Below are 16,044 nucleotides of genomic sequence, written 5' to 3'. Positions count from 1 at the left end.
ATAAAGGCCAAATGGCCCATCTAGTCTGCCCATCCACAGTAACCATTATCTCTTTCTCTCTCTGAGAGACCCCATGTGCCTATCCCAGGCCCTCTTGAATTCAGACACAGTCTCTGTTTCCACCACCTCTTCTGGGACACTGTTCCATGCATCTACCACCCTTTCTGTAAAAAAGTATTTCCTTAGATTACTTCGGAGCCTGTCACCTCTTAACTTCATCCTATCATCATCTTAACTTCATCCTATGTATCTTGTTAAAGTAAGACAACCACAACTAATACTCTTACTATTGTTAAACTGTTTAATACTGATATGTTTTGTTTTATCTGTAATGACAAATCAAAACCTAAGGGCCTGTTTACAAAGCCGTGCAGCAACAGCCCCGAAGCCCTTTAAATCTCTTTGGGCTTTGGGGATGTTACCATGCAGCAGCTGCTAGTGCGGCTTTGTAAAACAGACCCTAAGTCCAAACAAGCTGAATACCAAAAATATTCAATTATATGGTACCGGGAACTACACAACAAACATACTCCTTTGCGAAGGAGCCTTGAGAAGGAGCCCAGGCAGCCCAGCAGCAAATCTAACTTCTAAAAAAAAAAAAAAAAAAAAAAGAGGTACTTTTCTTCTCTTCTCATTCTTCTCTCTCTCTCTACTCTTTCAGCTAGCTGCACGCCGGGCAACACTCCCAAATCACCGAGGGACCATAGGAGCAAGGATAAGGAAATGGAGGCTACAGGAAATCAGCGGAGCTACCCAGTATACTGCATCGAGTGTCATATGTATGACTACCTCCCCTCCGGGAGGCAGGCGTACGTATGCGATCGATGTCAGGAACTGGATAGCCTGAAGAAGGAGGTCGGGAGACTGCAGGTTCGAGTACAGGAACTGGAGGGACTGTGCACCGTAGAGGAACAGTGCTGGACAACTGAGGACACCGCCAGAGAGGACCACCTCACGGAACAAGTTAGAGAGCTCGAGAAGTTCATCAAGGAGGCCTGCAGGATGGTGGAGGCACAGGACAACCAGCACATCAGGAGAGAACTAACAGTCGGACGACCTTGCGGAGAATCTGGACAGGCGGATGAGGAGGAGACCCAACAGAACCTGGAGGAAGGACTAGCGGACTGCGCCACTGACACAGACCTGAGACCGGAGAGACAGTTGAGGAAGGGGAGATCTGCTATCGTAGTGGGAGACTCAATCCTGAGAGGAGTGGACAGTCACATAGCTGGAGGAAGAGAGGACCGACTAGTGACATGTCTCCCGGGGGCCAGAACGAAGGACGTCATCGATAGAATCGAGAGGATCCTGGAAGGGGCTGAGACGGAGGAGACAGCTGTATTAATCCATGTAGGAACCAACGACGTCAGCAGGAGAAACTACAACAGGACTGCACTAACTGATCAGTTCAGGATCCTGTGGATGAGACTGAAACTGAGGGCAAGGAAGATAGCCTTCTCAGAAATCCTGCCAGTACCGAGAGCGGACGCAAGGAGGCAGAGTGAACTACAAGCAATAAACGGTTGGCTCAGGAGATGGTGCGAAGAGGAGGGTTTCCTTTTTATTCGGAACTGGACAACTTTCTTGGGAAAGAATAAGCTCTACAGGAGAGAAGGACTGCATCTGAGCATGACTGGGACAAGGATGCTGGCACGCAACGTCCAGAGCGTCATAGATTTGGCTTTAAACTGAGCAAGAGGGGAAAGCCGACAGTCGATCTGACACATCGGACAAAAGTATCAAATAAAGATACTGAGCAAGGACATTGTAAAAGAGGGCTAGGGACTGAGTGGGAATTTTTGGAAGAACCTAAGGATGCAATACAGGGGTCCAGGGCCAAGGACAATGAGCAAGGAGATTGTAAAAAAGGGATCGGGGCTGAGTGGGAATTTTTGGGAAAGGGACCTAAGGACACAATGCAGAGGACTGAGTGGGAATTTCTGGGAAAAGGACCTAAGGACGCAATGCAGAGGACCGAGTGGGAATTTTTGGGGAAAGGACCCAAGGACGCAATGCAGAGCACCAGGGCCAAGGATGTTGAACAAGGACACTGTAAAAGAGGGCTCAGGGCTGAGTGGGAATTTTTTGATGATGGACCAAAGGACAAATTGCAGGGGTCTAGGGCACAAATGAAATTGGCAAACAAGACTAACAGAGAACAACGGAAATTGGCAAACAAGACTAACAGAGAACAACGGAATCCAGACGGACAACCAAAATTGGGGAAACGGGCTGAGGACAAAACAGACACCCCACAGGAAGAGGATGACCGGGACGAGGCTTGGGGACTAGCAACTCACGAGGGGTTTGCCAGGAGTGCCAAACCACAAGGAAAACCAGCAAGAAAGGCGAACAATCGGGACTTACATTGCCTATACACAAATGCTAGGAGCCTAAGGGCTAAAATGGGAGAGCTGGAAGTCTTAGCCAGCAAAAAGGGCCTAGACATAATTGGAGTCACAGAAACATGGTGGACCGATGAAAATAAATGGGATGTGGCTTTGCCAGGGTTCAAACTCTACAGGAGAGATAGGTCGCACAAAAAGGGTGGAGGAATAGCGCTATATATAAAGGATTCCATACCTTCAATCAGGATGGAAACAGCAGTAAGGGAGGATGACTTGGAATCACTATGGGTTAAGCTATCCGGAGGAACTGGAGCAGACATAAAATTGGGTCTGTACTATCGCCCACCTGGACAAACGGAAGATATCGAGGCTGAACTGAGGCAAGTATGCAAAAGCGGAAGTGTGGTGGTGATGGGGGCTTCAACTACCCGGGAATAGACTGGAGTATCGGGCACTCAAACTGCATGAGGGAGACCGAATTCCTGGAGGTCACAAGGGACTGTTTTATGGAACAGCTGGTCACAGAACCAACACGGGGGGATGCAACTCTTGACCTAATCTTCAACGGACTAGGGGGACCCGCTAAGGAGGTGGAGGTACTAGCCCTACTAGGAAACAGCGACCACAACACGATCCAGTACAGGCTAGAAATTGGATCAGCAAAGGTGAATAGAACTACAACGACAGCACTCAACTTCAAAAAAGGGAATTATGATGCCATGAGGAAAATGGTGGGAAAGAAACTCAACAACACCGCAAGGAAGATGGAGTCCGTAGAAAAAGCCTGGACCCTACTTAAGGACACGGTTCACGAAGCACAGATCCTGTGCATCTCCAAGTTCAGGAAAGGGTGCAAAAAAAATAGAACAAAAAACCCAGTGTGGATAACAAATGCAGTGAAAAAGGCGATAAATGACAAGAAGGCATCTTTCAAAAAATGGAAAAAGGACAAATCAGAGGACAACCAAAAGGAACATAAAAAACACCAAAAGGAGTGTCACCGAGTGGTTAGGAAAGCAAAAAGAGAATATGAAGAGAGGCTGGCGGGAGAAGCAACAAACTTCAAATCATTCTTCAGGTACGTCAAGGGGAAGCAACCGGCAAGGGAGGAAGTGGGACCTTTGGATGATGGAGATAGAAAGGGAGTGGTAAAAGAGGAAAAGGAGATAGCCGACAGGTTAAACGAGTTCTTCACGTCACTCTTCACGAGGGAGGACACAACAAACATTCCGGAACCCGAGGACATCGCAAAGAGAGAACAGGATGAAAATCTGGTCCAACTAGAGGTGAGCAAGGTGAATGTCCTCAAGCAGATAGACAGGCTAAAGAGCGACAAATCACCAGGTCCGGACGGCATTCACCCAAGGGTACTCAAGGAACTAAGGAACGAAATAGCTGAGCCACTTCGACAAATATGCAACCTATCCTTAAAAACTGGAGAGATTCCGGAAGACTGGAAACTAGCAAATGTCACGCCCATCTTCAAGAAAGGCTCAAGGGGAGACCCAGGAAACTACAGGCCGGTGAGCTTGACCTCGGTCCCGGGAAAAATGATGGAAGCGCTGATTAAAGACAGCATCTGGGAACACATCGAAGAAAATGGGCTACTAAAGTCGAGCCAGCATGGCTTCTGCAAGGGCAGGTCATGCCTCACGAACTTATTACACTTCTTTGAGGGGGTCAACAGCCAGGTGGATAAAGGGGAATCCATAGACATCATTTACCTTGACTTCCAAAAAGCCTTCGACAAGGTACCACACGAAAGGCTGCTAAGGAAGCTATGGAACCACGGGGTGCAAGGGGAGGTCCACCGATGGATCAAAAACTGGCTGGTGGACAGGAAACAGAGTTTTGGAGTAAAGGGCCATTACTCAGACTGGCAATGGGTCACGAGCGGAGTTCCGCAGGGGTCGGTGCTGGGACCGCTCCTGTTCAATATATTTATTAACGACCTGGAGGCAGGAACAAAATGTGAGGTTATTAAGTTTGCGGATGACACCAAACTATACAGCAGGGTAAATAACATGGAGGACTGCAAAGATCTCCAAAAAGATCTGACAACGCTGGAAGAGTGGGCCAAAAAGTGGCAAATGAGCTTCAACATAGGGAAATGCAAGGTCATGCATATAGGGAAAAAAAACCCCGATGTTCACTTACAAAATGGGAAAATCACCACTAGGGGTGAGCAACCTTGAAAGAGACCTGGGAGTGATGGTAGACACAACCTTGAAGGCGTCGGCACGGTGTGCGACAGCCTCAAACAAAGCAAACAAAATGTTGGGTATCATTAAGAAAGGTATCACGACCAGGACGAAGGAAGTCATCCTGCCACTGTATCGTGCAATGGTGCGCCCGCACCTGGAGTACTGTGTCCAGTACTGGTCGCCGTACCTCAAGAAGGACATGGCGGTACTTGAGAGAGTCCAGAGAAGAGCAACTAAGCTAATAAAGGGTATGGAGGACCTCTCATATACTGACAGACTGAAAAGGTTGGGGCTTTTCTCCCTGGAAAAACGGAGACTTAGAGGGGACATGATAGAAACCTTCAAGATCATGAAGGGTGTAGAAAAAGTAGATAGGGACAGATTTTTCAAATTATGGCGAACTACAAGTACAAGGGGGCACTCGGAGAAATTGAAAGAGGATAGGTTTAGAACAAACGCCAGGAAGTTCTTTTTCACACAGAGGGTGGTGGATACATGGAACGAGCTACCAGAAGAAGTGATAAGCAGGAGCACGCTACAGGGCTTCAAAGAAGGTTTGGATAGGTACCTAGAGGACAATGGGATTGAGGGGTACAGATAGGAGTAGAGGTAGATTAAAGGATAGGATTAGAGGATTAGAGGTAAGTTACAAAATTAGTCTGGGACCACTGTTCAGGCGATAGACCTGATGGGCCACCGCGTGAGCGGACCGCTGGGCAAGATGGACCTCTGGTCTGTCCCAGCGGAGGCACCTTCTTATGTTCTTATACTGAGAGAGTAAAAGTGAAAAAAATGGAGAAAAAGACCCAGGGATTCCCAGGGATCAGTATCGCCTGGAACTCTATGTTAGCTTCAAAGGCTGTTACAGGAAATACATCCTTGGTCAAAAAATTCCATAAACTTTATTTAACTCTCTTAATTTCGGTTATACTTGCTTGGTGTTATAATGTGCTCTATTCAATTTGCTTCAAAGATTCAAAAACATCAATACACAGCATACACTAGTCATCAAAAAAGAAGAAAACCAAGCACTTCTCTGTAAGTGTGTTCCAGTTCCGGTAGACTAGGGGTGTCAAAGTCCCTCCTCGAGGGCCGCAATCGAGTCGGGTTTTCAGGATTTCCCTAATGAATATGCATGAGATCTATTTGCATGCACGGCTTTCATTGTATGCTAATAGATCTCATGCATATTCATTGGGGAAATTCTTAAAACCCGACTAGATTGTGGCCCCCGAGGAGGGACTTTGACACCCCTGCGGTAGACAAAAGTCACTGCAGAGATCCATATATTGGAAACTGCGTTTAGTGTCAGCAAAAACCAGGCCCTGATTCGCTATATCGCTGCATCAGGGGAAACTATCAGTAGTTCTTCTGATACTTATATTGGAAAGAAGACTATCAAGGTAAGAACCTAATCTTCCCTTCCAGTGCAAAAGGAACTTGAGTCTAGACCAGTGGTACATACCAAAGCTGTTCCCTGAGTCTAGGGCAGGGCAGATGAACCTGCTGCTAGCACAGACGACCCAAAAGCACTGTACATTTGCACCTTCACATCCACTCTGTAAAACTTTGTGAAAGTATGTACAGTGTCCCAGAACCCCCCCCCCCCACACACACACACACACTCCCCAGCTATAGCCCTCTGAACTAGAGACAGTATCTTCTACTATGAAGAGCTGTCCCAGAAATCCTGGAAAGCCTCTGGGGCACCGAGAAGCCTTGCACTTCAGACTAAAAACCTGAAAATAAGAAATCACTTACAGAGCAGAAGAAAAGACACCTCTCAACTTACTTTCAGAAGGAAAAACTAAGGAGATGGGGACTGCCTACTGGCACAACGAGGCTTTGCAGAAAAGCTGTAGATGACTCCTTCTGCAAAACTCAGGGGTAGAGGTGAATAGACCACTGGTCAAAAAAGCCATTCCCTCTCCTCTCCTCTTTTGAACATATTTTAGCCAAGTTAACTACATCCCAATTATGGTTCTCCATGAACCATGTCTCCATGATTACCACTAAATCCAAATCGGCCTCTTCCATCACAGCCTCTAGATCTAGAATCTTATTTCCCATACTATAGGCATTAGTTTATACTGCTTTCCAGACACTGCCCCTTTTCCCCACGTTTAGAGCTATTTAATGCTTATAGTCCCTAAAACTCCCCAAAAAACAGGTTCAAAGTGGATAACAGAAAGAGTAACATTAATATAGAGATATGATTTCTAAAATAGATAAAGTATTCAGATTTCTTCAAGATGATGATTAGTAAGTATAGAGCAAATGCAAAAGGCAGAAAAAAAAACATTGATTAGAAATTTAATTTCTGGAACAGATAGGTCTTCAAATTTCTTCATAAAGATAAAAATAGATGAGCAGAGTCCTGTGTTTGATGGGCAGAGAACACCTAATATGAACTACCTGATCATGAAAATCTATCTGTAAATAATTTTTATATCTAACTCCAGAAACTGACTGAAAATAAAGCAACCGAGTATCTCCAGCTTGGAAGAAAGTCAGAGACAGATGAAAAGAGAACAAACTAATCAAATATTCTGGGCATACACCTGTAAACATTTTGTAAACCCAAGCCAATTTAAAAGAAATATGAGCATCCACTGACAACCAGTGCAGCTTAATCAAACTGGAAGTAGCAGGATCATTTTTTAAATTTACAAACACCACCTTTGCTGCCGTGTTTTGAAAAACGTGGAACCTAGAGTCCAATTGAACTGATAAAAGACAATAGAGACAGTTGCAATAATCCAAACAGGGCAAAATCATTGACAGAACAAAAATTGAAAAATGTTTTTCAATAAAAAGTGAATGAATATTCCTAAATTGGTGCAATTTAAATAAAAAAGGGTCTTTATTATAGCATTGATCTAAGGTTTCAAGGATAAAGTCATACCCAAATAGACTCTTAGGGGAAAATTCAAAAACGTGCACCTAAACTTAAATGTCTAAATTAACTGAAAACACCATTAGAAACGACAAAAAAACCTGCAAGGTTGAGGAGCTGAAATTGCGCCTTTGTGGGTGCTTTAGGCTGCCGAATGCCATTGTAGGCATGGCCAACGACATAAGTAGCATTAGGTGGCCTAAAGCGCATACTTAGGCAAAAGACTTAGGCACCAGAAATGTAGGCCCAGAAAACCCTGGCCTACATTTCTGGTGTCCATCTTTGCTGGGGGATCCGGACAATAGTCTGCAGCCTTCTATCAGCTGATCAAAGCAGAGGAATCCCTCAATCAGTTGAGCCAGCAGGACTCCCTGAAACTGTGGCTTCGGGGAGACCTGCCAGCTCAGCTGACTGAAGATTCCCCGTGCTGCGATCAGCTCAGCCGGCAATGAGGGCAGCAGCAGCGAGCTGAAGACCCCACCCCCAAATCAGCAAGAGAGATGTCCACTCCCTCCTGCCAGAAGACAACCCCCGATACCCACCCCTATACCCAAAATCAGCAGAAGGGATGCCCACTCCCTCTGCCTGAATGAACCCCCTGACCCCTCCACACCCGAAATCAGCAGGAGGGATGCCCAGCTCCCTCCTGCATGAACGACACCCCGACTCTCACTCCCTCGTCCCTGAATGACCCCCCCTTCCCAACACCCCCATACCTTTACTGGAATAACGGCAAGAGGGATGTCCACTCCTTCCTACCGGCAGACCCACCTCTTCAAAAGGGCGGGCCTTCCTCTTTCCGGTACATCCTAGGATGCACTAGAGGGTCCTAAGGCCCTGATTTGCCCAGGCGCCTAAGGGCCCTCCTATGGGATGGGCCTTAGATTCCTGGGCCAATCAGGGCCTTAGGCCCCTCCCAGTGCATCTCAGGGTGCACCGGGAAGGGGCCTAAGGCCTTGGTTGGCCCAGGCACCTAATACCCCTCCCATAGGGGCACCTAATGCCCCTCCCAGAGGTGAAAGCTAATAAAATTGATTCAGTAAAATGAAATGGCCTAAAGCCAAACTGCAAAGGATGTAAACAATTAAAATTAATTAGAAAAGTCAGATAATTCCACAACATAAGCTTCTAATAACTTAGCAAGTAAAGGAATACTTGCCACAGGTTTATAGATGGCTGGTTGACTGGCATCCCAATTTGCATTCTTGAGAAGTGGTGTTAAAATAATCCCACCTAATGTACATGGAAAATGACCAGCCTGTAAAAAAAATCATTCTGAAAAAAGTAATCCAATCTGTCATCTGATTCAGAGGATCAGCCATTAAATACGCTAGACAATTGTGTAATAAACAAAGCAGATTTGGATAGTTATTTAAATCAAGATTTGACTTTAGAAGCTGAAATAGATGGAAATACAGTCTATAATCTATTTTGATCAAAGAAATTAATGACTAGATCTAAATCAGGTGGAACTGAAGTCCTAATTTAAATAATTTTATCTGAAATAATGTTCCAAATTATCAGTTGAAGGAGGATGAACCTTCATACTAGCATTATCTAATGCCACTGATGTTAATTTGTAGAAAAGTCTAAACAGCTTCTGATCTAAAAGATTATCTTCTATTTGAGAAGTATATGTCAATTTTGCTAACTGAACAGCAATCCTGTTTCTTTGTAGAATCTAGTTTTTCAGCAGGATTTTTAAAAATTCAGCTAACTCTCCAGTATACCATGGAACCTAATGCAAAATAGGTTACAAAGCCATGATTGTGATTTCCCCAAGACAAATGTACCCAAGTCCATTCAACTGCTATGGGCTTTGGTGCATTTGCCATGGGAAAATTGCTACTGTGGCTTTGTAAAAGGGTCCCTAAAGGAGCTGATGAAAAAACGTTATGCCAAGACTCTAAATCAGAGTTTCCCCAAGTAGGTTCTGGAGTATCCCTTTGCCTGTCAAAATTTCAGGATATCTACAATGAATATAACATTAGATGTGAATCAAAAATATTTATAGTATGTCTTAAATTATTATAAAATAATTTATAGAGTGCTCAGTGTGAAATCTTATTCAAAACCAACAGGTTAATAGAATGAAGATGTAATGACATTCCATCATTGCACTCACCTACCTACCAGCCCTGTCTGATTGATTATTTATAAATTATTCAAACTGAATAATAATGATGAAAAAGTGAAGATGAATACTTAGCTGGATATTGTTGATGTATATATGTATCTCCACTATAGAGTATGTTCTTGAATTTTGCTCATTAATGCTGGAGGTAGTACAATGAAGTCTTTTTTATATATAACTCGTTGGTTTAGTAGAAAATGTGAAGAAAGTGAGTCTCCAATCCACCGTTAAAAATAGTACATTTCAGCATAAAGCTAAAACTCCTTGTAGTGAAAGCAATCCAACATTTCCTCAACACCGATCGTGTTTCACTATGTTTTGCGTCATCAGGAGGAAATAACTTCGGACCATATAATGGAGAGAATACGCCGACAGGAGATTCCAACTGAAAGATTAAATCAGCGTGTGATTTAATCAGTTGGAATCTCCTGTCGGCGTATTCTCTCCATTGTGTGGTCCGAAGTTATTTCCTCCTGATGACGCAAAACATAGTGAAATTGGAGACTCACTTTCTTCACATTTTCTACTAAACCAACGAGTTATATATAAAAAAGACTTCATTGTACTACCTCCAGCATTAATGAGCAAAATTCAAGAACATACTCTATAGTGGAGATACATATATACATCAACAATATCCAGCTAAGTATTCATCTTCACTTTTTCATCATTATTATTCAGTTTGAATAATTTATAAATAATCAATCAGACAGGGCTGGTAGGTAGGTGAGTGCAATGATGGAATGTCATTACATCTTCATTCTATTAACCTGTTGGTTTTGAATAAGATTTCACACTGAGCACTCTATAAATTATTTTATAATAATTTAAGACATACTATAAATATTTTTGATTCACATCTAATGTTATATTATTTACTAGGTGAATTGATTTATAAAAGATTTTTTCTCTAATTTATTTAATCTTTGATTTTCTATCTACAATGAATATACATGAAAGAGATCTGCATACAATGGAGGCCATGTATGCAAATGATTCTCATGCATATTTATTGTGGATATCATGAAAATCTGACTGGCAAGGGGGTACATCCAGGACCGACTTGGGAAACACTGCTCTATATGATCTGATACCAAGATCTAATGCAGAAAGAACATTATTCCAAAAACTAGTTGGAATGTGCATTTACCTTCCCAAGTTGGTAAACAACCAGAGAAAGTCTCAAATATCTAGGCAGACTAGCTGGGTCTAATGATCTTGAACTGCCATTATATACTGTGTTAGTTTCTTTTTGGAAATTAGCTAGGGTAAAATATACATGCTTAAAGTGTTCATGTACGCTGCGCATCTGTAATTTAGTTGTAGATGACTATTTTATTGCACAGTAGAGGAAGATGCAAGATTGCATTTTGTTCTGCAACTGTTGCTACTGGTGCTAGAAGGAATATAGCAAGATTCAGGAAAACGGATCTGGGTCATTTTACAGCAGGAATGAAACTGAGATTAAGGGATGGCCAGACTGCACAAATATTATGGAGGATCAGAGATTCAAACTGGTGTGGATGGGAGAGAACAACATTTGGTGAGAGGACTGGGGGTAAGGGAGAAGGGAGAACTAAGGCGTGTAAAAGTTTGCATTCCATGGAATTTACTTATTAGTGTACCTTAACCAGAAAAAGTCAGGAAAAAGAAGTCTTGAAACTCATTTGAAACCCTAGTAGACTAATATTCCAATCAACAACTATATGATAAGTATGGTATTCTTTCACACAGTTTTAGCCTGTACACTGCATTGCCATTTTTTTTCACAAAAGGCGATATAACAAGTTCTAAGTAAACAACAAACACTTTAAGTGCATAATTAGTAAATAGGCCCCATTAAGCATAATGAGGCTTATGTTATCTTCTCTTCCCTCCTTTATTTCTTCCTGGTTACTAACTTCAGACTCTTTGGGCTCCTTTTACTAAGGTGCGCTAGCGTTTTTAGCACACGCAGGAAATTACCGCGCGCTACGCTTCTAGAACTAACGCCAGCTCAATGCTGGCGTTATGGTCTAGCGTGCTATTCCTCGCGTTAAAGCCCTAATGTGGCTTAGTAAAAGGAGCCCTTTGTTATGCTTATTGCAAGCTTCCTTTCTTTTTAACTGATTTAACTCATGGTTCACCACTTTGATTTCTACAAAAGACAAGTCTGGAATGTATTGTTAATGCGCATTAACAGGTTAACTCTAAACACACATTAGCAAATGACTGCATTTTATGCAATCCTATCTTTTTCTAGTTAGGTAGGTGGGTGCCAGTACTGAATATTAGCTAGAATCCCACATAACTTCCAAGTCCACGAAGGGCTGGATATTCAGGGCTGACGCCTGGACATGACAGATTTGAATATCTAGGTCTAATTCAGCTTGTGGTGGTCAGTGGCTTTAAAACTAATGACCACTCAGAGCAGAATAACACTCAGATAAGAAATTAAGACTGTGATATATGAAGATTGAAATAAAGACTGATATTGAATATTATTGGAGGTTTTTGTGCTTATAAAGTGACTCACCCTCTTTAGTTAGAGGAGGGTTTCTTCAGTGGCAAGTTTCTGAGGCTTTTCCTCCAAAGGCATCTCTGCTCTTTTTGTTCTCTTTGTTTAATGTTACAGCTGGTTTTAAATAGTGGGGTTCCTCAGGAGTCTGTGCTAGGAGCACTGCTTTTTAACATATTTATCAATGATCTAGAGATAGGAATAAGTAGTGAGATAATTAAATTTGCTGATGATACAAAGTTGTTAAATCACAAGAGAATTGTGATAAATTGCAAGAGGACTTTGTGAGACTGGGCATCAAAATGGCAGATGACGTTTAATGTGAGCAAGTGCAAAGTGATGCATGTGGGAAAGAAGAACCTGAACTATAGCTATGTGATGCAGGGCTCCACATTAGGAGTTACTGCCCAAGAAAAGGTTCTAGGTGTCATTTTTGAGTATACGTTGAAACCCTTAGCTCAAAGTGTGATGGTAGCTATAAAAGCAAATAGAATGTTAGGAATATCAGGAAAGGAGTGGAAAGCAAAGATGAAAATGATATAATATCCTTGATTTGTTCTATAATACAGCCGCACCTCAAATACTGTTTGCAATTCTGGTCACCATATCTCAAAAAAAAAGATAAGAGCAGATTTAGAAAAGGTACTGAGAAAGGCGACAAAAATGATAAAAGGGATGGGACGACTTCCCTTTGAGGAAAGGCTAAAGTAACTAGGGCACTTCAGTTTGGAGAAGAGATGGCTCAGGGGCAAAATGATAGAGGTCGTAAAATACTGAGTGGAATTGAATGGGTAGATGTGAATCACTTGTTTACCATTTCCCAAAATACTAGGACTAGGGGGCATGCGATAAAGCTACTAAGTAGTAGATTTAAAACAAACTTGAGAAAATATTTCTTCACACAACTTGTAATTAAACTCTGGAATTCATTGCTGGAGAATGTAGTAGAATCAATTAGTAAAATCAGAGAAGTCTGTAGGCCATTAGTGAGAGATGGCTTGGGTAAATCCACTGCTTATTCCTAGGATAAGCAGCATAAAATCTGTTTTACTACTTGGGACATAGCTTGGTACTTGGAACCTGGGTTTGGCCACTGTTGGAATCAGGACACAGAGTTTGATGGACAATTCTTATGTTCTTATTTCTATCTTTACCAGTGTTTTCCCTATCAAATGAACACTGCTAAAGCAATTATAATGAGCTTTTTTATTTCTTGAATTACCTAGTTCTGCAATAGATACCGTTGGAGAGGTTTCTCCATTTCTCAAAGAACAATAGGGGAAGAAGCTTGATGCTGGTGTGTAGTCACATATTGGTTCTGGTTTGATGCCATTAATATCAAGACCCGACTGATCAGGAGACGGCTGTATGTCTAAGTAGAAGCTGCTCACTGCAGAGTCTGCTTTGCTACCTTCAGATGTACGCCCATCGATGTAATTACTGAGGTCATCAGGAAGCTCAGTTAGCTCATTAGTGGTGATACTGTATGTTGGTGTCAATGATTCTGCCTCCCCAGGCTGCTGTGGGTGATCTCGCTGTTGCTGCTGCATCCGGTGCTTCTGGACTTCTGCATACAAGCTGTCTCTTTGCTTTTTTGACATTCGACCAAATTTTACAGCTGAAAGCACAGAGTTGCATTTTATATACAGAGATTTTGTGAATCATCAAACATCTGCCATTAGTGAAGGCAACATATAATATATAAAAGAGGCTTTAAAAGCTGATTAGTAATTTGAAAAATAGGATGGACACTTTATTCTGCGATATACAGTCTTCCTTTAATCCTGACTCTGTGTTCATGGAATTACAGTTGATATTAGAACAGCAATTTCCACCTCGACGTATTAAAAGCTCTGAACAGCTCTGACATTTTACCCTTGGAGTTTATGTGGATGTTTTGATTTTCAATGGATTCATATGTTAGCAAAGAGAATATATTTTCTGACTTGCTCTATACCTAGTTTACCATCATCTATCATAAATCTACTACATATTCTTAGAGTGGCATAATTAGTAAAGTCTTATTTCTGTGTAACCATGCTAAGATATGTTGTTAAAAAAACAAAAACATTAGGACAAAGGTGAAAGCAGTGATCTGTAATACACCTGTCTATAGGGTGAAGAAAGAAAAAGATGCAAAAAAAAAAAAAAAAAAATCAAGGAAACAAGCAATTCAGATTTTAGTAAGATTCCACCTATTACAAAAACATTTAAGAATATATTCATATATTGATAAAGCAGTTATTTTGCCAATGATATACAATGATTTTACATGAAAACCACAGTAACTAAGTATGTTAATGGCTCACATTCAAATGGAATAATTTTAATTTTATCAAACACAAGCCCAAGTGTGATTAACTGTGTTGCACAGTGGTTTATTTCAGCTTTAGTGCAGATTTTACATGCATTACAATTACTTCCACCTCAGAAGCATAAAAACAGGAATGAACATGTTAATGCTATTAGCATGTAAAATGCTTACTAAAAAGCTACAAAATTACTCACTTTATTTCACCTCATGAAGTCGGTGGGAAATTAAAAATATCCACTCAATCTTCATGTTGGGCACCTCTGGAGATGGCACAAAATCCCAAGGCACCGCATACTAACACCTAACATGGACACCCCTAGTCTAGGCCCTCAGAATAAGGAGTCCAACCACAGAGCCCCCAAACCTTCCACATCCCATCAATGGTTTATAATAGAGAACGACATGAGGACAAATTTTTCCCCGTCCCTGCAGGAACTCAATTTCCCCATACTGTCCCTGTGAGTTTTGTCGCTGTCCTTGTCCCATTCCACTTATGATTTTAACATAGTAAATGACGGCAGATAAAGACCTGAATGGTCCATCCAGTTTGCCCAAACATACACTTGCTATAATTTAATGATTTAATTTAAATTGTTCTTTTTCTTAGATATTTCTGGGCCAGAAACCCAGTGTTCTGCCCGGTACTGTGCCTAGGTTCCATCTACTGGAATCTCTGTCAAAGATCACTCCAGCTCATCTAAACCATCCCAGCCCATCCTCAACTGAATGGCCATGTACGAGACACAACAATGCAGAGACTAAGCACAATCCCTATGCTTAATAAAGCCCATTTCCCATCTTATAAACACTACGCAGTTAGCATGTGAATTGGTGTAATGCCAGTGCAATAATGATCGCTACTTTGTGCAGTAACATCCTTGTTGGGACCATTACTTTTTCAATAAGGATTTTACCATTGGTTGAAAAGACACTTCCCTTGCCTTTTCTGTTTGACAATTGAAACAATGGGCCTGATTCTATAAACGATGCCTAACTTGGTAGGTGCCTAGGAAAATGGCATCTACTGCATGTTATTCGAAGTTAGGTGCCATTTGCAGATTCACGCCTAGTGGTGCCTAAATTGAATCAGGCACAAGTAGACATCATAATGCTAGATGCTGGTATATTAGGCCAGGGTTTTCCTGGCCCAATATACCAGCACCTAACAAATGCCCACCGATACCTAACTCAATCCACGCCCAAACTCTGCCCTTAACCATGCCCACTTTTCAAGTAGGCACCTCAGTGTACATACCTACATCCAAGTTGTAGGCGCCTACCAGCAAATTATTTTTTTTAATTGTTTTTAAATGGTGCTGTCAGTTATGAGCACCAATTAACCAAGTAAAAATTAAGTTAGGTGCCTACAGAACTGCAAGGTTGAGGCGGAATAGAAATCAGTAATGTAATGTAATGTAATGTACGTTGGTAGGCATGCGGATCTAGGAGCCTTCCAATAGGCACTATTTATAAAATCAGGGTCAATATGACTAGAAACCCATCCCCCGCAGTACCAGTTAACAAATTACATTGTGCATATGAGGATGGAGCTTGCAGGAATGGAGCAAGGATAGGAAAAGAACTTGCGGGGATGAGACGGGAAAATTAGTTCCTGCGGGGACAGGGAAAAACTTGGCCCATGTCATTCTCT

General features: G+C 42.0%; 1 protein-coding gene across 2 annotated transcripts in view; it reads right to left on the bottom strand.

Annotated features, from left to right (window-relative positions):
* RORA (RAR related orphan receptor A) overlaps positions 1–16,044 on the bottom strand; it is a 264,003-nt gene that overhangs the window by 82,238 nt on the left and 165,721 nt on the right. For both annotated transcript variants that reach the window (XM_033920445.1, XM_033920444.1), the window contains one exon: positions 13,302–13,697. In XM_033920445.1, coding sequence (XP_033776336.1) covers positions 13,302–13,697 — 396 coding nt within the window. The remainder of the gene's footprint in view (positions 1–13,301; positions 13,698–16,044) is intronic.

Source organism: Geotrypetes seraphini, chromosome 14 (genome assembly GCF_902459505.1).
Source record: "Geotrypetes seraphini chromosome 14, aGeoSer1.1, whole genome shotgun sequence".
NCBI lineage: Eukaryota > Metazoa > Chordata > Amphibia > Gymnophiona > Dermophiidae > Geotrypetes > Geotrypetes seraphini.
Note: the sequence above shows the minus strand (reverse complement) of the source record. Positions and strands in the feature narration are given on the sequence as shown.